The sequence below is a fragment of the Euprymna scolopes genome, chromosome 21 (genome assembly GCF_053919585.1).
Source record: "Euprymna scolopes isolate OS-2025 chromosome 21, ASM5391958v1, whole genome shotgun sequence".
NCBI lineage: Eukaryota > Metazoa > Mollusca > Cephalopoda > Sepiida > Sepiolidae > Euprymna > Euprymna scolopes.
In genome coordinates, this window is record NC_136502.1 from 123,830,548 (window position 1) to 123,854,427 (window position 23,880).

Consider the following 23,880-nt stretch of genomic DNA (forward strand, 5'->3'; position numbering starts at 1 on the left):
AGACACTATCATAAAGACCAGATCAGCTACTGATAGAAAATTAAAAGAAATTAGGAATGCTACATCTAAGGATTCAAAACTACAGGAGATTATCCATTTAACATCAAATGGTTGGCCGAGCAAGGAGGATAGATTAAACAAGGGAGTTAAACCTTACTTTAACTTTAGGAATGATCTATCAGTTCATCAGGAAATTTTATTTTATCAAGATCGAATAGTGGTTCCACAAAATCTCAGAGCAGAAATATTACAAGCAATACATACAGGACATCTGGGGTTAAACAAATGCCGAGAATGAGCCAAAATGTCAGTATGGTGGCCGAGAATATCACAAGAAATAGAAGATCTCATTAGACGATGTGATTTTTGCAATAGTCATCGTGCTGCAAATCCCAATGAAACATTGAAACTAACTACTTTGCCAGATAGGCCGTGGCAGAAATTGGGGACAGACATCCTAAAATTGGAGGGAGAATATAACTTAGTCGTAACAGACTATTTCTCCCATTACTTGGAAATCACGAGATTAAATCCACTAACTAGCAAAACGATAATTGGGAAATTACGAGAAATATTTGCTCGATGGGGAATACCTGAGGAGATCGTAAGTGATAATGGAGGACAGTTCACAAGCACATATTTCCAAGAATTTGCAAAACAATATGGATTCACACACACCACAGTGAGTCCGCATTTCCCTCAGGCGAATGGAGCTGCCGAAAGCGCAGTAAAAATTGCGAAAAGAATATTACGACAGCCAGACATATTTCTCGCATTAATGGCTTACCGTAGTACACCAATAACTGCTACAGGAGTTAGCCCAGCAGAACTCTTGATGGTTAGAAAAATTAAAACAACTTTACCCAGTCATCCAAATAAATTAAAACCCAAATGGCCAAATTTACGAAAAGTAAAAGAGAGAGAGATGGGGTTTACAAAACAAAAAGTAAAATAAATTACGATAAAAGACATGGAAGTAAAGACTTGAAACCACTAAGAGTGGGAGACAGAATCCGAGAGAAAACGGATGAAGAGAAAATGTGGAGGAATACTGGTATAGTCACAGCAACAAATAAGAAAAATAGGACATATACAGTAAAGTTGAACTCTGGAGAAAGTCTAAAAAGGAACAGAAAACATTTACTACCTATTTTGGAAAACGTAGACAACTCCTCCAGAAGAAGCGAAGTTAAGCAAAAACAGGAGACAACTGTATCAAGCAGAGGATGATTATCAAAAAAGCCGAACTACTTGAAAGACTTTGTTTGCAAAGATAATAAATGTTACCGTTTGTAAATAAATGTTAAAACTGTTTGTAAGTAAAAAAGAAAAAAAAAAAAGGAAAAAAAAAAGGATCTCGACAAACGGAGATGTGTAATAATAAAGAGTTAATTGGTTAATATCAGGGGGAGTCTAAATAAAGTATTTGATGTGAACGGACGCATTTCTGGTTCTTTCCTTCCTTCTCTTAAATGTAGTAGCAGCGGTCATCACGTGGTGGCATAGAAATTACAGGGACCCGACACAACATAAGGAGCTAACAAGAACAAATGCTGATTATTGCAAAGACAGAAAATGCCTAATGATCTTAGTCTTGAAAAGAATCAAAGCTGTAGGTAGAAGGAAAACAGTGAACAGGAAGTGAGTTTCACAACTTTGCAATTCTTGGAAAGAAACTACTGGAATAAGAAGCTGTATTACAATAGGGTATTAAAACAGTGAATTAATGGAGACTTCTTGACCAACGAATTAAATGAGCTGTAACAAAGGAGGCAGGAAATGGATCAGACAATTCTGAGGAACACATGCCATGATAGTATTTGTAGAAAAGACTGAGACTAGCGAATTGTTGAGTGTCACTTAACCCTTAGAGGTTTCATTCCAGAAAAATTGTACCACTACTTCTAAATATAGCGGTGCAACTAGAACTTAGGGGTTAATGGTAGAATAAGTAATTTTCTTAATATTTTTTCAGGAATAACCCCCTTCCTGTTAAATGACAATCAGCCATTTGTTATTTTTCTCCAATGTGAAAAGTCCGCTTTGAACGATATTATATTTTGAAATAAACATTTATAATATTCAGGTCGATAGATAATTACATTCTACTGCGTTTGTTATAAGGTTTTTGTTATTGTTTTTTTTTTTTTTTTACTGTTGTTGGTTTTTTTTGTTGTTTTTTTTATTTTGTTTTGTTTTTATGTACAATTTTGCAACCATTAACTCCTTTACACTTTTGCCAAGTGAGTAAATACTTATTTTAAATTAAGGAAGGTGCTTACACCCTATTTAAAACTACAGAGGCATTACCCCACCTCCTAGAAAAATCTATTTTACGGTGATTTTTAAACGTGCTTAACAGGAAAAAATGATGAAAGAAACAAATAATCAATAAATAATTGGGCGGAGGTTAACAATCCTGCCACTTTTCAAAAATCGCTAAAAAAAACAAAAAAAAAAACATGGCGGACGACCTACGCATGATACTGAAAGTAATTAACGCTCCCTCTGAAACGTGACCGGAAGTTAGGGGCATATGCGTATTTGTTTTGACTTTACATGCGTGAATGAACGAATTGTTACGTGGTGCGGAAAGAAAAACCAAAACATCTTTATTTTATTTATCTATTTACCTTAATAAAAAAAAAACGTTGGTCCTTTCTTAAATATGACAAATAAATTTAAAAAAAACATAACGTTTTGGTACTTGTGTGGTTTTGCCTCGAGTGTACGCCGAACCATTCTTTCACCTTACAATTTAATGAAAAAAAAATAAAAATATATATATATATATTAAGTTTAAAGTAAATTTCTCCGTTGGCGAAACTGCACTAGTACCAAATGTCTTTTTGGTTAAGAATAAAAGTTTAGTGAAAAAAATGTAAATAAATAAATTCCAGTCACGTGTCAGAGGGAGCGTTAATTACTTTTAGTGTCATGCGTAAGTCGTCCGCCATGTTTTTTAGCAAGTTTGGAAAAGTTGCAGGATTGTTAACCTCCACCAATAATTGTTACCAAAGGCAATAAAAGTTACTTTTCTACCTATTTGGATGAGTTTCGTTCGTGTTTTCAAGTATTTTAAAGCGCTTTTATTTAAATTTTTTATCTTAAATTACAAGGGTGTAAAAAACGCTAGATCAAAATTTTACTTGATAGATTCTAAACGAAATCTCCAATTCTAGCTAAATTGGCAACATTGAAATGAACAGGGGCGATAACTCCGATTGACATTTCAAGTAAACATTAATTTAACGTTACTAACCTACTCACTGAGGATTGGGACAAATAAATTGAATTGCCTCGATCTAGAAGGATTTCTACTTCACTAACGAAGGTGGGAAGATGAAGTAGGTCATATTGAATACTCCCACCTGCTATTACGAAACCAAAGCGTTGTTTCTCTTGGTATTAAACGGTCATAAACTACATTTTAAGCTTGAATTATACGGTTTCAAACCGATAAAAATGGCTGCGCACTAATGAAAAACAAAAAAAAACAATGAATAAAACAATTTTTTATTTAAATTATTTGATGGTTTAGCGCTTATACAGTTTAGTTAAGACATAAAAAATGAAAATATTAAAAAAAAAAAAGTTATATTGTACGAACTTGTTATAGTCTGAAGTTCTCTGAAAAAGAAATTCACTTAATTTCATCAAGTAGTTTTTATTTTCTTTGGTGTCAATTTGCTTATTTCGTATAAACTAAAACATGAAGTCCGGTTTGTGAAGCAAAATGTAGCAGGCAAAAAAAAAAAAAAAAAAAAAAATCAAGAACACAGATAGGAAATAGTCAGTATCGCCCACCTCTAGAAGAGAGGGGTTTCTTAGCTGTAATAACCGTGGAAGAAGAAGAAGAAGAAGAAGGAGAAGGCGGCGGCGGAGGAGGAGGAGGAGGAGGAGGAGGCAAAGCTCGCTTCTCGCAGACACGTGGTTCGTCACAAACAATCCAATCGCCAGAACAACCGACACACAATCTGCAGGATGCCGCCTGACTGCTTTCCAGTGTCCTGCCTTTATAGCGGCCGGGAATTATATATTTGCATAATCGCACGATAATTGCATGGGGTAAACGCTAACAAAAACCCATGGACGCCATCTTGGAACTCTCTCTTTCGCTCAGGCTGAAACACAACACACGTATCCGAGGTAAGCGCTCTCTATTTCCCCTCGTTTTGGTTATTGCTAATTCTGCTACACTCCCCCCTGATCTCATGATCACAAACAGGGCAGGGGGGCAGTCGTCTTTGTCGGGTACTCCTTCGTAAAGGCAAGACGGGTGGTCCCTCTTCTGCTTCTTCAGTATGTGCATTATATCGCTCAAAATCCTCTCCGTCGTCCTGCATCATACTCTCTATCCTTTCAAAAAACCTCGTACTGTCTGAGTCTTCTTCTTCCTCTGATGTAACAACATAATGGCGAGGGCGCAGATCTTTCACATGGCGAGGCACACTGTCCACCAAAATCGATTGAAGACTGATTACCTTGGCTACCTAACCTTTGCCGAACCTCGTGGTACATCGATTTTGTGGTCTTTTGACCCACACACGATCTCCAACCTGGTAAGAGCTGTTCTCAGGATGCAGTTGCGAGATTGGTCTCCTTTGCTCGAACTTCGTATCGATAAATCCTGTTGGCAGGCGCAGTGAAGGGAGATTGTATGGGACAGTGTATTCTAGCCGCTATTTGTTTCACTGTATGTGACATTGCTCCGCTATGCCATTCCCGGCTGGAGCGTATGCACAACGGAATCGCAAGTGAACTCCCCATTTATGTGCAAATGCTTGGAACGCATTGCTGCAGAAAGCTGTATCATTGTCTAAAAGGATTTTATGCGGCGAGCCATGCTCGAGGAACACTGCCTCCAACTGATGAATCATGCTTGCTGAGTCCTGCCTTGCCAATTTCTTCCAAATGGAGAAACGCGATGGACCACAGTGTGTTAAAGTTAAAAAATGGAAGGTGCCATAATGCGTGATATCCATTACAATTCTCTGCAAATTCTCGTTAACTTCCAGTTTCCCTGACTGGCTCTGGGTCAATGGACTGACATTCTTCACATTCCCATATGACCGTTTTAACGGTTGCTTTTGTCATGGTTGGGCAACTTCTCCTGACAAAGTAGGTAGTGCGTCGCACCCCCGGATGGCCACTACTTTTGTGAATAGCCATGATGTGACTCTCATCCAGCTCGTCTATGTGAACCACGCCTATCACCGGATCAAGCCCGTTTTTCTTTTTCATTGCCTCAAACCACCACTGTGGTACTCGTGTCAATCGGTCAGCGATGTTTCCTGCTGATGGAACCAGCTTCATGTCCACTGTCAGCCCGTACTCTTTCACAAGCTCCTTGAGAGTGCTTAGTTGCCTCCTAATAAGCATCTCGCTAGCTGCTTTGGTGCATACTCACACCTTTCCAGTTAGCGTGTCTGAGACCCAATGATATACGCAGACAGAATCTGTCTTTATGTGTAGCACAAATTGATGCCTTTCAATACGGCTATGATATGTTGAGAGTCATCTTCAGATCGCAGCCAACACGCATCCTCCAACACAGTTTCATGCATCTCCAAGACTGCACCAGTTGCTAGGGAGCTAGCATCGACCCATACATTCAGCTCTTTGCCATCCACACACCAATTTCCCTGGGCTGGATTGTTCTGCTGCACAGATTCCAAGGTTTCGAATATTATACAATGCAGTATGGCATCCCTTGCTTCATCATCCCAGCCCTTCATTGCCAAACTTACTCTCCTTCTGAGTATTCCACAAACCACACAAAGCCAACCACACACCGGAAAGTGCCCGACAAGTCGACCACACGGGGAAAACATTGTTTGTCGTGTAACAATGCTAGGAGCCTCTGGAATTGCATTTCTTCGCTTCCACCGCAGTTCACTGCGTTCCATCCTGACCGCCAACCCCAGCACCCGTGCACTGTCCTTCAACTGCTCCGGGTTCTTGCTCTCCAACCCGAACTGCACTAGGTGTTCTCTTACACGGGTTGTGGGCACAACATCTTCATTGACAAAAATGTCATCGATGTAAGCAGATGCTGCACATCTTACAACTTCTTCCTGAGACAATACTTCGCTGACAATTGCTCTCATTATCATGGGAGCCACATTCAAGCCGAAACCCAGACGGGTCAGACAGTATTTTTTCCCGTCAATTTCCACAGTCTGGTATGGCCACAGTGTCTCATGGACCCGGACTTGTAGGTATGCTTTCCTGAGGTCCAGTAGAGACACATTAGCAGCTTTTTGTCTCCATTTGCGCAGCTTAGCTGCACAAATATCTGCGTTGGCCGTAAACGCGTCTATGTAATGATTTAGCTCCCAGTAGTTCATCACCATGCACACTTTGGTTTTGTTCTGCTGTATAACAGCCATCAGGGGAATTAGGCCTTTGAGGGGGGGGGGTCCCAATTTATCCTCTGGGTACGGCACGAGCCAACCATTATCTACCCAGGTGTGGAGCTCCTGCGTGAATTTTTCACGGATTTCTGCTGGCACTGGGTATTCTGACACTCGATTGTGAAGCCTTTTCATGGGGTGGTCCTCAGACCACTTCCACGATGCAGTCCACATTCAGTTTTAATGGTCAAAGGTGGCGGTGAAATCTGGTTCATTAATAGAAATGGTTGCGCATTTAATATTTTTCCTGCTGCCCAGCCACACTGATCCTGTAGGCTTGACAACGACACCTCTCAGAGCTTTTATGACGTCAATCCCTAGAAGTAAGTCAAACTTCAACGGTTTGCCATGCACCACCAACACATTGATTTTGGCAGACACACCTTCATCAGTGGATACAAAGACCGTTCCAACACCGCAGCATGCATGGGATATTCCACCAATCGTTTTGACACTCACGTTCGTTTTTCTCTAAGACCGGCACCGGTCTGCATGTAATATCGTCCTAGAGCATCCTATATCAATAAGCGCCAAATATTGCGTCCCGTCAACATGGATGCTTTTCACCAGGAGCGTCGTGTTTGCATCTTGATGGGGAAGGAGACTTGTGCTTATGCGCCTTCCCTTGCTCATTTCCCAAGCAGTTCCGAGCCCAGTGTCCACTCTCACCGCAACAGTAACACCGTGTTTCGCTTTTTCGACAGTCCTTTGCAAGGTGGCCTTTAACATTGCATTTGAAACAGGTCACACTAACAGAAATATTCTGGGCCCTGTTGTTGTTGGGTGAGCATTTGGCCGCAACCACGTCCTCTTCGTCGAAATTCTCACTCTCGACATTAACTCCCCCATGGTCAGGGCTTTGATGTTCGGCACCTGTTGAAGAGCGATTGAGATGGTGTCAAGGAACCCAGTGATGAAAGCCAATTTTGTGAGTCTCTCGAAGCTATCTCCTGTGAATCCGGCCAATCCAACCAACTGCCTGATTTTGTTGGCGTAAACATCTACATGTTCGCCAGCCCATCTAACCATAGTTATTTTTCTGTATGCTGCAAACGTGTCGTCAGTAAACGCCTCCTTTAATCGGGCCTCAATCTGGTCTATCTTCTTTTGATCGTCCTCCTCTGTTTCCAGGTAGAGGGCCAGTGCATCACCTTCCAGATATAAAGGTAGCAGACTCACTACATCATTGACCTGCTGAGGTTGTGCGACAAGTCTCACTTTTTTCAGCCACGCTACAACGTCTCCCTCGCCAGAGAACGGCTTGATAATATCACTGCTTATCCACACTTTCGCCATAGTTGTGCCGAAATAGCTTGAAGCAAAATGTAGTAAACAAAGCAAAAAAAAATCAGAAACACAGACAGGAAATAGTCAGTATCGCCCACCTCTAGAAGAGAGGGATTTCTTGTCTGTAATAACTGTGGAGAAAGAAGAAGACAAAAAAAAAACAGAAAGAAAAAAAAAACTTGCTTCTAACAGATACGTGGTTCGTCACAAAGAACAATCCAATCGCCAGAACCACCTACATGCAATCTGCAGGATGCCACCTCACTGCTTTCCAGTGTCCTGCCTTTATAGTGGCCGGGAATTATGCATTTGCAACAACGTGGTTAATTTAAATTAAATTTTAATAACATGATGATCACATTTTCAATAATTATGTGATTATATTTTACCCATTTAATGTTTGTGAAACATGTAAACAAAAAAAAAAACATCTGCTAGGATACCGGTGTCGACCTTTAAGTGTCCCTTTTAGTGATTACCTGGTTTGAGGATATATAATCTATATATATAAAAGCGAAAATGTGTGTATGTATGTTCGCTTTTTGTGTATGTCCAAGAAAGGCTTTTTTCAGAGAAGCGCTTCTTGGACGGCTCACAACTTCTTAAAACTTTTTATATCACATAGAAATTGTAATATCTCCGAGTTAGCAACAGAGCTTGCCTGTCTATTTAATTTGCTCGACTTCAGGAAGATAAATATTCAACATTTGTCGCTCGCCGCATGTGGATTAGGCTTTTTCCTACAATAAAAGCGACACTAATTCTGGCTGTATTTTTCGGCTATCACTGGAAATGTCCGAAAGCAATCAGCTTTGATCAATGTGGAAATATTTTCCTTATATCAAACAATTGCTATTCAATTTGGACAAGGGGAGCTGGTTCCCCCCACCCACCACCAACACCTTGGGAAAATAAAAATAAAAAAAGTGTTCCGCAGTAAATGAAATACTATCCCGCAGTCAAAGTTGACCTCATTAAGTCTTTGAAACGTGCACCTGCCAAATCTAAGTAATTAAATAAATTCTAGCGTGTTAGTATCTCATGGTGGGCCAATGGTTAATGTCGCACTCTTTTTTTTCACACTTTAATTTCCAACTTCACCTCAAGGGTTCGGGTTCGATCCTCATACTCACCTACCAAAACTTTTTGTTTTTATTTTAACCCCCCCCCCCTGGAGTATTGATTTACCTCCAACCACCCGGACAACGCCGGGTAGCCCCCGCTAGTCTATATATATAAAAGCGAAAATGTGTGTATGTATGTTTATATGTATGTATGTGTGTTTGTGTGTCCACTAAAACCTTTCGACAGACAGAACAAAAATTCACAAACTTGGTATCATATTGAAGTTTCATCATTCACTCAAAAAATATCGAAAAATTGGCCAAAAACGTTAAATTTTCATCCCAAAATTGACAATTTTTGACAGGGGTGGGGGCAACAAAAACGGTCCTCTCGTGACGACGACCGGTTCTACGCATGCGTCAGATGACGTCATGACCTGATTAACTTTAAATAGTTGAAAAACTGACTAAATTTCATGTACGTCGTGTTATCTCAGTTGGTTAGCGTATTGGTTTGTTATGTAAACGTTTTGGGTTCAAATCGTGGTGTAAGATGTCTTCTTTTTTTTTTTTTCGATTTTTAAAATTTAAATATTGAACCAGTGTTATTTAAGCCATTTTTCATGAAACGTAAGTTTTTCTGTTTTTTTTTTTACTTCGCTTATCCACCCCCGACCACATACCCAAAAACCGATGTTTTAAATTTTAATATCGAAACAGGCTTATTTAAGCCATTTTTCACGTGTTCGTTTTTCTGTTTTTTTTTTTACATTACTTTTTTTTGTGTTTTTTTTCGATGTTTTGATTACCCCCCCCCCCCCCCCCGCTTAAGTTTTAACGTTCGTTTTTATGTTTTCTTTTTTTACTTCGCTTATAACAAACAAACTTGGTCATTGACCTCATTTGCTGAATAGCTTCCGTTGTTGTCGTCGTCGTAACGCTCGATGAATTCCGTGTGCGCACCTGTCAATTTGGTTCTTACTTAAATAAATTCAAACATCTTTCAGTAACTCATTCTGGCTGGCCGATTTTATTTTCAAACTTTGCCTCAGGGCTTCGGGTTCGATCCTACCTGGTTTCTTTTTTATTTAAGACCGCACACACCTCCAAACACCCGGGCAACGCCAGGTACCCCCGCTAGTACTTTCATAAATCAGAGTCCATTTTCTGTAGGCTGCTTTTGAACCCAGGTCTCTTTTTTCTTTTTATTAGCTTAGCTTGACCTGATTAATTAATTAATAAAAATTGTTTTAAATTTTGCTAAATAAAAAAGTTTCCAAACTGAAGAAAAAAACAAAACTGCTTGTTAAGATAGTCGCCAGATCGATTAAAAAAAATATATCATGTTAAGCAAAAACAATATTACGTACTTAATTGCCATGTCAAACATAGTAACATATCCAAAAATTATGAAAATTCATCCAGTAGATATAATATTTACGGAAAATTGGGTAAAATTGCTTTTTTTACCTCGGAACATATTTTAGATTACTTATTCATGGCGGCAATAGACGAGTTTGTTTTACTATACACATAGATTAGAAAAAGTTGTCAAAAAAAACAAAAAAAAAAAACAAATATACAAATATATAACAAATAAATGATATCAAAGGTAGGATAAGTTACTTTTCTATCTAATTGGATAAGGTCTCCGTGTTTTTACTTAATGTCAAAGTTGTTATCGATGAGAAAATCATACAGTGTTTATAGGTATATTTGAAAAAGACAAATGGCGGCTAGCTCGCTGTTGAATGTTTGGGAAAATAAACCCAAACTAAAAAATTAATGAAAATATTGTTAGAAACCCACCGAATATATGTCAGCCTATGTCACAGTAACATTATATTTAATATATATATATATATATATATATATATATATATATATATATATATATATATATATATGTATGTATGTATGTATGTATGTATATATATATGTATATATGTATGTAATGTATGTATATATTCATATATATATGTATATATGTTGTCAAAGTTGTCCTCGACGGACATACATCCAAACAATATGACATAAATGCGGGAGTACCTCAGGGGTCTATCCTTGGACCTCTATTATTCCTGATATTCATAAACGACCTCCCTGATAATATTGTTCTGGAGATGGGTATATTTGCCGATGACACCACTCTCTATAACAGATATGAGGGGAAAACAAATGAACACATATCTAAGGAAATGGCAGAAACACTAGAGGACGACCTCCAATCCGTAGTGGAATGGGGACAAAAATGGTTGGTCACATTCAATGCTGCTAAGACTAAGCTTGTTTCCTTCAATAACTACAAGAAACTTTCTCTACCACCAATAGCAATGGCCAAGAACACAATGCCTGAAAGTACTTCTTTTAAACTCCTCGGCCTAACGTTTACAGGGAATATGAACTGGAATAGATACATTGAGAGCATTGCCAAGGCTGCTGCAAGGAAGGTTGGCTCCCTCTACCGTGCTAGAAAACTACTTACGCCTGCCAGTATCCTATACCTCTATAAGGCAACCATTCGCCCATGTATGGAGTACTGTTGTCACATCTGGACTGGTGCATCTGCTGCTTGTCTCTCGCTCCTGGACAGGGTTCAAAAAAGAGTCGCCAACCTGATAGGTCCTGAACTGTCATCTAGGCTTCAACCTCTGTCCCATCGACGAGACGTTGCATCCCTCTGCCTGTTCTACAAATACTTTAATGGTGAATGCTCTGACGAACTGCAAACACTTGTACCTCCCCGACGTAACTACCCCCGACAAACCCGACAAGCTACTAAGTCTCATCCCTTTACAGTAGAGATCCCTAGGTGCAAGAAAGCCTTTTACTCCAATAGTTTCTTCCCCAGAACTGCGGGTCTTTGGAACTCCCTTCCGAGATTCTGCTTTCCCAACTGCAATGATATGCAGAAGTTCAAGTGTAATGTTAACAAACATCTTTCTACTCTTCTCCCTTCATAATGACCCCGCTAATTAATTCCCTAATAGTAGCCCCCTGCTTCAAAGTGGCACTGTGCCTTGTTTGGGGTGAAAATTGAATAAAAAAAAATATATATATATGTATATATGTATATATATGTATATATGTATATATATGTATATATATATATATGTATATGCATATATATATGTATATATGTATATATATATGTATATATATATATGTATATATGTATATATATATATATATATATATATATATATATATATATATATATATACATATATGTGTGGTCAAAGTCTGGTGTGGATGTGTGTTAAAAGCACACAGATATCTTAGCATCTTTCTGTGCTTCTCCAAGACAAATCAACCCCACGTGCACGTCATGACCACTGCCACGCAGATGGGGCTCTAATGAACAGCGAGTGTCCTGCACCGTATAACTGGACATCCACTGTCTTGTAGGTCAAGGTTATTTAACCAAAGGCTAAGGGTGAGGTAACCCTGAGAGAAACCTCCAGAGGAGCTTAGGCCCTGTAAGCTGTGGCATATATGACCCACCGGCATGTGGAATATGCTCTGGTGCCCAGCAACCTAAGTTCCAGTCATGAATCAAATGGCATGGTGGGTGGAGAGAATTCTGTAAGCTGTGGTGAAGACAACCTCCCTAGGAGAAGGAAAACTCTGATATAAAACCTGCGATGACTGCTGCATCCAATGATGTTGACTTGTTCTTCTTTTTGGATAAATGTGGCAGTTGTTTAGAGAGTGGGATTGTCTCGGTGCAAAGTCTTTCCCAACTATAACAATCCTCATGCACAGGCATTGCTCGATATAAATTAGATACACTTTTTACCATCTCGTGTATCTTGATAGTGGGAGGAAGGAAATGAAAAAGGCTGGCTGTAGCCTAAAACAGCAAAGCATTCAATGAAAGGTGAAAATATGATTATGAACGTAAATGGTCGTCATCATGCTACTGCGAGGAAATATATGACAATGACCATCGGCTGTTGGAATGTACGGATGCTGCTTGATTTGCGTCAGCAATAACGTGTCCAGAACGTAGATCTGCTCTTGTATCTAAGGAACTTCAACATTATGACATAGACATAGTTGCTCTGTCTGATACCAGGCTGGCTGATGAGGGACAGTTTTCTGAGTTGGCTGGGCCTACATCATTTTCTGGAGTGGTAGAGCAGATGGATGTAAGATGGAATCAGGTGTCGCTTTTGCTATAAAGGCATCAATTCTTTCTAGCCTGGAAGAACTTCCCTGTAGTGTGAGTGACTGGATCATGACTATGAGGTTACCTCTGCTAAATGGTCGTTATACAAATTTTTTGAGTGTCTATGCACCTACTATCGATGCAACAGAAGATGAAAAGATTGCTTTGTGCAGTATAATTAGATGCATTCCCTCTGCTGATAAGATCTTCATTCTTGGATATTTTAACGCTAGGGTGGGAAGAGGTTTTGAAACCTGGGATGTGCTGGGTAAACATGGAGTGGGCAAGTGTAATAGCAATGGTCTAATATTGTTGCAGTTTTGTTCAGAGATGGGTTTTAAAATTGGTAACACCGTGTTTCAGCAGAAGGACAAATACAAGACGACCTGGATGCATGCTGGTTCCAAACAATGGCACTTGATAGACTATGTGTTAGTCAGAAAATGTGAGATGAGGGATATCTGCAGTGTTCATGTCATGCGGGGTGCAGAGTGCTGAACTGACCATCGGTTTGTCCGTGCAAAGATTAAGTGTGCTGTGAAGCCCAAGATGATGGGAGCTAGTGTGGCTATCCACAAAGGGACAATATTGTGAGGGAGAAACTAGTTAAGGAGATGGAAGAGATTAATTGTGAAAACACTTTGCCTGCTTTTAATGAATCTGTCTATGAGGTATGTGAGAGAGTATTAGGTTATTGTGAGCGTAAACATCAGGATTGGTTCAATGAGAATGATACTGAAATTCAGGCTCTGCTTGATTCAAAAGCCAGGGCATTGCATACTTATCTCGGGTATGGTTTGACGGATGGTGAGCAAGATCGATTGATGGACAAGTTTAAGGCAATCAAGCACGAGGTGCAGAGGAGGTTGCATAACATGCAGGATGAATGGTGGAGGCAGAAAGCTGAGGAAATACAGCTCGCCTCGGATTCGAACAACACCAAGGTCTTATACAGCCTACTGCGCGCGGTTTACAGACCATCCAGATCACCTATCACTCCGCTTGAGGGATGGTGGGGATCTTCTTCGAGACCCTACCCACATTCTTCATAGATGGAGGGAGCATTTCGATGACCTCCTGAACAGACCTTCTTACATTGATCAGGAGTTTGGTAGGTCGATTCCTAGCAATCCAGTCAAGGATATCTTGGCAGAGGTTCCTTCTCTCCAGGAGGTTGAAGCAGCCATCCATAAACTGAACAATGAAAAGTCTCCTGACCTGAATCGTTTGCATGTGGAGATCTTTAAATGTTCTGGACCCAAGATGATGCAACGCTTAGCAGACTTGTTGCAGAATGCTTGGTGTGATGAGTGTATTCCGCAAGATTGCATTAATGGTAGTGATATACAAGGGGAAGGGTAGCAGAGATGAATGTAGAAACTATCGAGGCATCTCTTTGCTGTCAGAAGTCGGTAAGGTGCTGTGTAGGATCATGCTAGACAGAATGCTGGAGCACATTGCTGACGATGTTTTGCCTGAGTCACAGTGTGGTTTCAGAAGATGTCGAGGGACAGTGGATATGATTTTTACAGCCAGGCAACTACAAGAGAAATGTATAGAACAGCAAAAGGGACTGTATCAAGTGTTGATCGATTTAACTAAGGCCTTTGATACAGTCAATAGGGATGCTTTCTGAGAGATTCTGAAAAAGCTTGGCTGTCCTGACAAGTTTGTAACCATCTTAAAGCTCTTCCACGATGATATGAAGGCTGTGATCAACGTTGGGGGAAAGCTGGTTGATCCTATCTCAGTAGAAAATGGTGTTAAGCAGGGAGACATTCGAGCACCCAAACTCTTTGCATTGTATTTCACCATGGTCTTTCGGATGGCATTTGGGGGGTGCTCTGATGGTGTCTATATTTGTTACCGAACTACTGGGAACTTGTTCAACATTAGGCGTTTCAATGCAAGTACAAAGGTACTCACTAACATAATATGTGACTTACTCTATGCGGATGACTGTGATCTGGTGGCTCATATGGTGACTGATATGCAGCATCTTGTGGACCCTTTGCGGTTGCCTGCAGCTCATTGGTCCTGACCATCAATCTGAAAAAAAACTGTCTCAATGTATCAGCCTGCTCCGGGCATGCCATACTATGAGCCATCAGTTTATATCTGTGGGTCAAGGAGAGCGGTTGTCACTAATTTTGTATACTTGGGTAGCACACTGAGTATGTCCGTTGCCCTGGATGATGAGGTATCGTTATGGATCAGCAGTGCAAGTGATGCCTTCGGAAAGTTGGACAGGCGTTTGTGGAGATGTCATGGAATCTCGCTGCCAATTAAGATTAAGGTTTATGCCGCATGCGTTCTCTCTACTCTTTTCTATGGTTGTGAAACTTGGACAACATACAGGGAGCATTTGAGACGTCTCGAGTGGTTTCACCAGATGTGCCTACGGCGAATCTTAGGTGTGGGTTGGCAGATGTATGTCAGTGATGTGTCACATCACTGACATACATCTGCCAACCCACACCTAAGATTCGCCGTAGGCACATCTGGTGAAACTGATGTGAAGGTGCTTGAACGGACCCGATGCTGATGCTCAATTTGAGCACTGTTGAAGTAAATACTTAAAGTTTACACATACGTTTATACTTTCGTATGTTAATTTATGTAGCCGTTGTTCTACATGATGAATTTTCGTAATTTTTGGATATATTACTATTTTCGACATGATGATTACGTACAGTACGTAATATTGTTTTTGCTTAAAATGACATTTAAAAAAAAAATGGATTTGTCGCTTAAAGGAGCTAATGTTGTAAGTAAACTATAATATCCAAATAAAAAATAATTTCTTTGTTTTTGTTGTCATGGGTCGAATTTTAGGGATTTACATTTCAAAATTGAACTTTGAAATCAAACGATTTTTTTTTTAAAGTTAATTCGTATTAAAAACTGACTTCGTATTAGAAACTGAAACTAAACGGTGGAAAGTGAGTTGTTTGGAATTTAACGCAAAACTTATTACATGTTTTTATTTTTTCTAATTTAATTATTTCACCCTTTTTTATGCTTTTTATTTCAAGAATGTTTAATTTCAATTATTTTACTCATAGAAAATCGTTAAAACGAGACGGAACTCATTTTGATGGGTTTTTGTTTCTCCGTGTAATATTTTTATTTTTACATAGTGAAAGTAAACTGAACTCTCTTCCGCGAATTTCCTGTTTTATTCGCCAAAAATTGTTAGTCAGAGTTTTTGCTTGAAACCATTTTCATTCTACGAATAAATCAAATAGAAGGGAAAATCGTGTTAATCCCAAATGAATGTAGTTAACACATTTTAAATTGACTTTTGTGGGTTTTTGTTTTCGGAAGAAAAAATACTTTGGCCAACAGGTATATCCGTTCAACTTAAAAGTTTTTCTTTTGATTTGATTTTATTGAACAACAGAGAGAAGAAAAAAAAAAAAAAAAAAAAGGACGTTATGATTTTATTTATTTATTTTTTACAAAATTTTCCATGAACTCGTCATAGAATTTCGTATCACGTTATTCGAATTATTAAATACAGGTTCATCTTGAAAAAGTCTTCCCATCGAACAAACATACTGCGCTGAAAAAAAAAAAAAAAAAAAAAATCAACGTTAATAACAAATTAAGAACTGACACATTTAAAAGTGAGAATTACGACGATATTTAGGGAGGCGGGGGATACTTTGGCCAACGGGTATATCTACAGGAACTAATGTCCGACCGACTTTATTAATAATTGTATTGAAAAAACAAAACAAAAAAAAAAACAAAAAAAACCGGTGGTGAGTTATCATTATTTTCTACAAAACTAATTTTAAATCAAATATTTCACCATGAGCGATTCCAAAGAATGTTCGATTTGTTTGGAGGCTTTCACTAAACCGAAAGGTCTTCCTTGTTTCCATACTTTTTGTCAAGAATGTCTGCAAATGTATATAAACGGTTACCAAAAGGAAATAATTAAAAATCCTGTAAACGGCAGATATTTTTTTTGTCCAATGTGCCGAATCAAAACAAAACCGCGCGACCCTGAAAAACCTTTAGCAGAATGGGCCGGATCGTTTCCGACTAATAATTACGTTCTAACTTCCCAGCAAACACATTGTCCCACCCACCAAAATGAAACCCTGGACATCCACTGCAAGACTTGTAAAGTAATGATTTGTTCGAAATGTTGCTTCAGCACTCACAAAACATGTGAAAAAACACTCACTAAAATGGATGCAAAGAAGATTAAAACAAACTTGCATGCTGGTCTGCAGCGTTTAAAAGTTCAAGCGAGACATCTCGACGATCGTTTGGGTAAGCTAGCAGAAGTTAAAGAATTTACAAGTACTAAAGTAAGACTTCTCTGTGAAGAACTGGCAACCTTTATAAGTCAACAAGAGAACCAGTGGCTCGAAGAGATTGAAACAGCTCACCTAAAAGAAAGTGACCCCTTACAAAAACGCAAGGAAAACATAAACGAAATTATAGAAAATACACAAGGCAACATTGATGATATGAATAGTTTTATAGGCGACGAGGAAGGCGGTGCAAAAAACCTGATGACATTTGACTACAGACCAAAACGTTTACTCATGGAACTGGATACTGATTTTGATCCATCGAATATGGAAAGGGTTAATTTTGAGATAAATTCGACGTTTGTCAAAATAAAGGACGAAATCTTGAAGGAGAACATGCTGGAAAAAAAAATAGTTGAAGCACCTGCATTACCTGAAAGCGGTGCTGTTTGGGATGATTTCGAAAAAGGTCACCAGGTTTCTTCAACTCTTGAAGATGGAACTGAAGATGAGGCCGAACACGTTGAAGATGAAACGGAAGAACCAAAGATAACTAATATATCTGAATCATCTGTAGCTAATACACCCGTACCTCAAAAATGTAATGCATCTGAAACGAGTCCGATTCCGCAACCCCTATCGTTTGTTCAGGATGTCTCATTTGGTAGTTTTCGCTTTTTCGGTGTTAACGATATTGTAATGTTACCCGACCACTGTTTTTTAATCAACCTAGCTTACAAGAAAACCCTCTTTAAATTTTCCTCAACCGGGAAATATGTGACAGAACGTAAATATTCGGACTCTGAACCATTCGGCCTCTGCCTTCTGGAGGACAACTGTGTTGCAGTGTCCCAACCACAGACTAAAAAAGTTTCAATTGTGCATTGCGAAAGCTTAACAGAAAGGGATAGTTTCACTTTCGATAAAAGTTACAAAGGTTTGGCATCAGATGATGGTGAAAAACTTTTCTGTCTCTATCGTGATACGCAAATGTTTGTTGATATCGTATCGAAGAACAATCCCCAGTCGACATATCAGATTACACACTTTATAAAGCTGCCGTCTTCAATCTACACATGTGATCATTATAGACTTTCTGCTTTACCTTCTTCAGGCAATATAATAATAATTAATTCGACCAATTCATTAAATGTGGCCTGTTTTGATCAAAGTGGTTCAACTGTTTTCAACTACGACGGAAATTCTGATGAAAAACTTTCTTCTATTTCCGATGTTGCAGTATGTAAGGATTTTATATTTGTTGCGGATAAGACTGCCAACAAAATCCACCGACTTCAACACGATGGAAGTTTTGTAGATGTCCCACTGACAGCGGATGACAACATTTTTACTCCAACAAAAATCTTTAACAACGAAGGTACACTGGCAATTTTAACTAATACCAAGCAAGATGCTAAAATTAAATGTTTTACTTAGAGCGACAAAGATTAATAAAGCTACAATATCATTAGTGATTTTGACACGTACATTACTGGCACAAGACAACATTTTTGGTTTCATTTTGAAGAGCGTAGAATAAGGAGAGATAATGCAATTTCAGTACTAGGAAAATCAAAAAATGTCAACAACAATACAATAAAAAAAAAATTATTTGAACATTTATTGAATTAAAATAAAATTAAGACATTTATAATAACACAAAATAAAATATTAATTATTTGAACATTTAATGAATTAAAATAAAATTAAGCAAATTTAAATAACACAAAATAGAATATGAATTATCTGAAGGATTTTACTAAATATGTACGACTTAAAATGATGTACAACTAATTGCCACTGCTGCTGATTAAAACAACTTGGCAGTTGATCAGCATAAAATCTTGTAAAAAAATCTTGTAATAAATAATAAAACAAATTTAATCAGAAGTTCAGAAAGATTATTTTTTTGCAAATATCTTTATAAGTCCATACCTAAAAAGATATTTACTTAAGAAAACTCCCAATTTTTAATAAATATTCCTTCTTACACAAGCGTTGGCCTTTTGGTCAAGATCAAAATGTAGTATCTGTTCTTAAGATGCTGCACTTCTATTTCTTGTTCTCTTTCGGTGGAGGAGAAATCCTTCACGACTGAGACAATTTTTTTATTTTTGTACCTTTTCTCCACGTTAAAAAACGACCCTGGTGTCTAACTCTGTCCCGTGGGGAGACATTGTAAATAGGTACTAAGTTCGTCAGTACAAAAAATGTTTTTATTAAAATAAACAATAACATTTTAATCAGTCGCGATAATTTTTGGAAAATTCTTAAAGGATGAGACTTTTTTTCAACCTAGTGTGCCACTTTTTTGGTATTTATTTTTTGAAAAAAAAAAAAAATATACAAGTTTATTTTTTTTATTATTGAAATAAAAACAAAACAAATTTAGTCAGTCATAACTTTCAGCCAGTTTTTTTTTATAAAGTTTTACAAGTGACCTTTTTTAAAATTTGAATTTTGTAACACAATAACAATAGAAAATTTTTGTAAAAAGTAGAATCCATTAAAGTCTTCAGCTAAAATAGACACATTTTTATTTATTTTTTTATTAGGGAAATTCTTTTTTAAATATGAGTACAAAAAAGAAAAAAGTACCCTTAAGTTAAAAGAAAAAATATTTGATTACTTTTTTAAAAATTAAATGTTATTTTTATAACAAGTGTTTTTTGTGTGTGCGTTTTTCTTTCAAGTTTATAAAATTCGAGAATTTATTTTTGAAAAATATCTTTCGAGATTTTGCAAAAATGAAACTCAATTTCATATAATTTTAATCATTAAATATTGCCAAACATCAATAAGAATAATAAAAAGAATAGTTATTTACTGGCAGAGTACAAAGTTAGACACAATATCCGTTTTAGATGTGGACAAATTCAGTTCTAACATAAATGGCACACTGGATTGGAGAAAAAAATGTTTGAATTTCAATGTATATAAATAGTTGCATTTCTATTTATTTTGTTTGGTATTTTTTTATATTAGGTCTACCTCCACAATTTTCTTTAAAATCATGGCTTTTATGGGTTTTCGACTATGCTGAATAAGAAAATCTTTTAAATTTTGCAGAGACCTGTATTATGCTCTGTAATTCACTGGTGGCCATGTTTGTACACGCGTATGATAAACAAATCTACTTTTCTGCGTCCGACACTGCCACAAACAAATCCACTTTTATTTTCACAACCAAGAAATTAATAATATGCATGCATGTAAAACAAAACAATTACGATTTCTTTCATTTTCTTTAGTAATTTCATGTTAAGAACGGCTTTCGAAATAAACACCCCCAAACCTCCCCATGTTAAGAACAGCTTTTGAAATAAATACCCCCTTTTGTGGTGGGGTGGGTTAAAAATATTTGCCCCAAATTTAACTGAGCTATTTGTTACTAGCATACCTGAAAACCTATAAAAGTTGACATTTCGAATATAAACGGTGAGTTGGCGAGTGTCACGGTTTCAAAATCACCGCCTCCATTTTTCTTTGTTCTCCATCCCTGCTGTTTCTCTTCGCCTTCCCTTCCATTAAACAAAGGACGCAATAGACTAACGCCAGCTAAACGTATGAACATATCCGGGTTCAGCGAAAACATTCACCTCTTTCTTTCCGTCCTCGACTCCTCTACGCACGTCGGAATTCAAATATATCAAGTTTAACATCAACATTTCAAACAATTTACTTTTTAGACAAAATTAATTTAAATGGAATCAACAAACTCCCAAGCTACTTTTGATTGCAAAATTTTGTTCTAGAATTAATTAAAGTCATTTGTTTGTCTTGTGGGGAGCGACACCACTAATATCACTCCTCCCAAATGAATATAGCCTGTTTCGGCCCAGTCACAGCAGCTCAGCTGGCCGACAGGCCTGGGTAGTAGCAGGAAGCTCCTGAAGTGCGATGACTGACGCTACCAATCACGTCAACCGAATCCACCAGCCGAATGGTTTCCCAGCAGCAGCAGCAACAACCGTCTCAGCAGCACTTCAAACAGTCCTTATCAGGGCCAATAAGTTTTTCTACTAATGCGATTCACTACTGCTTGCTTCCTGAGACTCACCAGCAGCGAACTTCACTTCCAGTCTCCAGCTCACTCCTGCAGCCTTCCAGCCCTTGGTGCTCCCAGCTCCTCCTGCAGCTTTCCGGCAACCTCACCTGCACCTTGCTCCTCCGGCCTACAACCTCGCCTGCACCTCACTCTTCCAGCCTGCAATCTCGTTTGCGCCTAGCTCCTCCAGCCTGCGACCTCGCATGCACCTCGCTCCTCCAGGCTGCAACCTCGCTTGCACCTTGCTCCTCTGGCCTGCACCTCGCTCCTCTGGCCTGCACCTCGCTCCTCCAGGCTGCAACCTCGCATGCACCTTGCTCCTTCAGTCTGCAATCTTGCCTGCACCTGGCCCCCTACCGACCGTCCGTTCCTTAACACTGACCCTACATTCTCAGTCTCCGTTCCTTAACACTGACCCTCGCGTTCTCAGTGTCCTCTGTCCGTTCCAGATCTCCCTGACGTCTAGCCGATCGTTCAGCCACAGTGAGCAACCCTAAACCACGCTACATCTAGAGTACCTGTTCCAGACCTCCAGACCTTAGCCTCTGGTAACATGCGACCTTTCGGACAACCAGCATCCAGATCATACGATTTTTTGCTTCCTTTGAAAAATTACACGTTTCTATATGATAAACAGTAAGAGCAATCAGTCGTACATTGATCGGAAATAATTTTAGTCGTACATATTTAATAAAACTGCTTATCTGAATATTTATTGAATTGAAATAAATTAAGAAAATTCTAATAAAACATTAATTATCTGAATATTTATTGAATTAAAATAAAATTCAGATAATTCTAATAGAACAAAATAAAACATTAAATATCTGAACATTTATTGAATTAAAATAAAATTAAGAAAATTCTAATACCACAAAAAGAAGTTATTTTTTTTTTTTTAAGTTTTACACAAAATTCTGAAATCAATAAAAGTTGTCAAAATGTATGACTTTTAAAACATAGGATGGACAGTCATTATTGGAGTTTTGGAATTGTCTCCCTTGTTCTGCGATCTTAAAAATGAAACCAAAAAAGTAGTTCTATTACAATTAATACACAAATGCAATTATTTCTTTACAAACACATAATTTTTTACTTCTACATTACCTGCCTTTTCACACATCAGTTTTACAAACAAAATATATATGCTTACAAAGTTATTTTCTATACTTTTTCTAACATAAATTTATCTTGTCAAATTTTGCAACTTATACTAGCTGGCCGCCCGGCATTGCCCGGTCGTACAATATGCTTACACATGATATTTTGATTTATGCAGATTGCGTATGTGTGTATGTATGTATTATAGAATCGATCCGCTATTGATTATTGTATATTATGAGGAATAATTTGCCCGGTGAACTAATTTACAAAAAAAATGTTTTTTAAATAATGATAATGTTCTTCGCTGAATTGCGTTTGTTTACAATATCGCGTCAGCTGATATTTGGGCTTGTCAATAGTCTTACTTCTGTTATAAAAAAGAAAAATTTTTACGGGGAAATATTTTACATCACCTTACCCTGGCCAGCGTAACGTAAAATATTCCTCTGTAAAAATTTTTCTTTTTTATCTATAAGTGAAAGACTGTGTTTAAGGTCGAATTTTTGGGATTTTTATTACTTATCGGATGAATTTCTGTACAAAACATATCTAAGAACACTGCCAGATATATAAATTACCTTTATATCAAATTTGAATAAAGATAGGCTCAACTGTTTTGGAACCAATGAAGAAAAAACTCACACACACACACACATATACACAATTTCACACACACAATTTCAGACACACACACTCACACACAATCTCACATACACACTCTCACACACACTCACACACAACCTCACATACACACACACAGAGTCTCACACACACTCACTCACACACACACACACCCACACACACAATTTCATACACTCACACTTACACTCTCACACACAGTGACATTTATATAATAGTCAAGATAGTGACAGCAATACAGTTGACATATAATTGTTTCGAAAATGTCAGTTTTTGCTTAGCATTATACCATATTATTTAATGTAAAAAATGGACTTATGGTTTGGTTTCTTTAAAAGTTTATTTCTTCCAGCCAGGAAATTTTATTAAAAGGCACATTCTTTATTGCTACTCTAAAAATAAAAAAAAATCAGATTATGTTATTAATAAATAAATAAAAAATCAGATTATGTTATTAATAAATAAAAAAAAAATCAGATTATGTTATTAATAAATAAATAAAAAAAATCAGATTATGTTATTAATAAATAAAAAAATATCAGATTATGTTATTAATAAATAAAAAAAAATCAGATTATGTTATTAATAAATAAAAATAAATCAGATTATGTTATTAATAAATAAATAAAAAATCAGATTATGTTATTAATAAATAAAAAAAAATCAGATTATGTTATTAATAAATAAAAAAAAATCAGATTATGTTATTAATAAATAAATAAAAAATCAGATTATGTTATTAATAAATAAATAAAAAATCAGATTATGTTATTAATAAATAAATAAAAAATCAGATTATGTTATTAATAAATAAATAAAAAAATCAGATTATGTTATTAATAAATAAAAAAAATCAGATTATGTTATTAATAAATAAAAA

General features: G+C 37.4%; 2 protein-coding genes across 2 annotated transcripts in view; both read left to right on the plus strand.

Moving 5' to 3' along the window:
- The first annotated feature begins 3,060 nt into the window (after positions 1-3,060).
- Positions 3,061-23,880, plus strand: part of LOC145242700 (uncharacterized) — a 94,790-nt gene continuing 73,970 nt past the window's right edge. The window contains exon 1 of the mRNA XM_080105832.1: positions 3,061-4,149. Within this exon, the coding sequence (XP_079961958.1) occupies positions 4,089-4,149 (61 nt within the window). The 5' untranslated portion in view covers positions 3,061-4,088. The remainder of the gene's footprint in view (positions 4,150-23,880) is intronic.
- LOC145242699 (uncharacterized) lies at positions 15,847-19,093 on the plus strand. Its single transcript, XM_080105830.1, has one exon. It carries the CDS (start codon positions 16,757-16,759, stop codon positions 18,644-18,646), a length of 1,890 nt encoding a protein of 629 aa, XP_079961956.1. The 5' UTR covers positions 15,847-16,756; the 3' UTR covers positions 18,647-19,093.

What these genes read in the sequence shown, in the direction of transcription:
- LOC145242699 (XM_080105830.1), top strand. Translation starts at nt 16,757, where the DNA reads ATGAGCGATTCCAAAGAATGTTCGATTTGTTTGGAGGCTTTCACTAAA.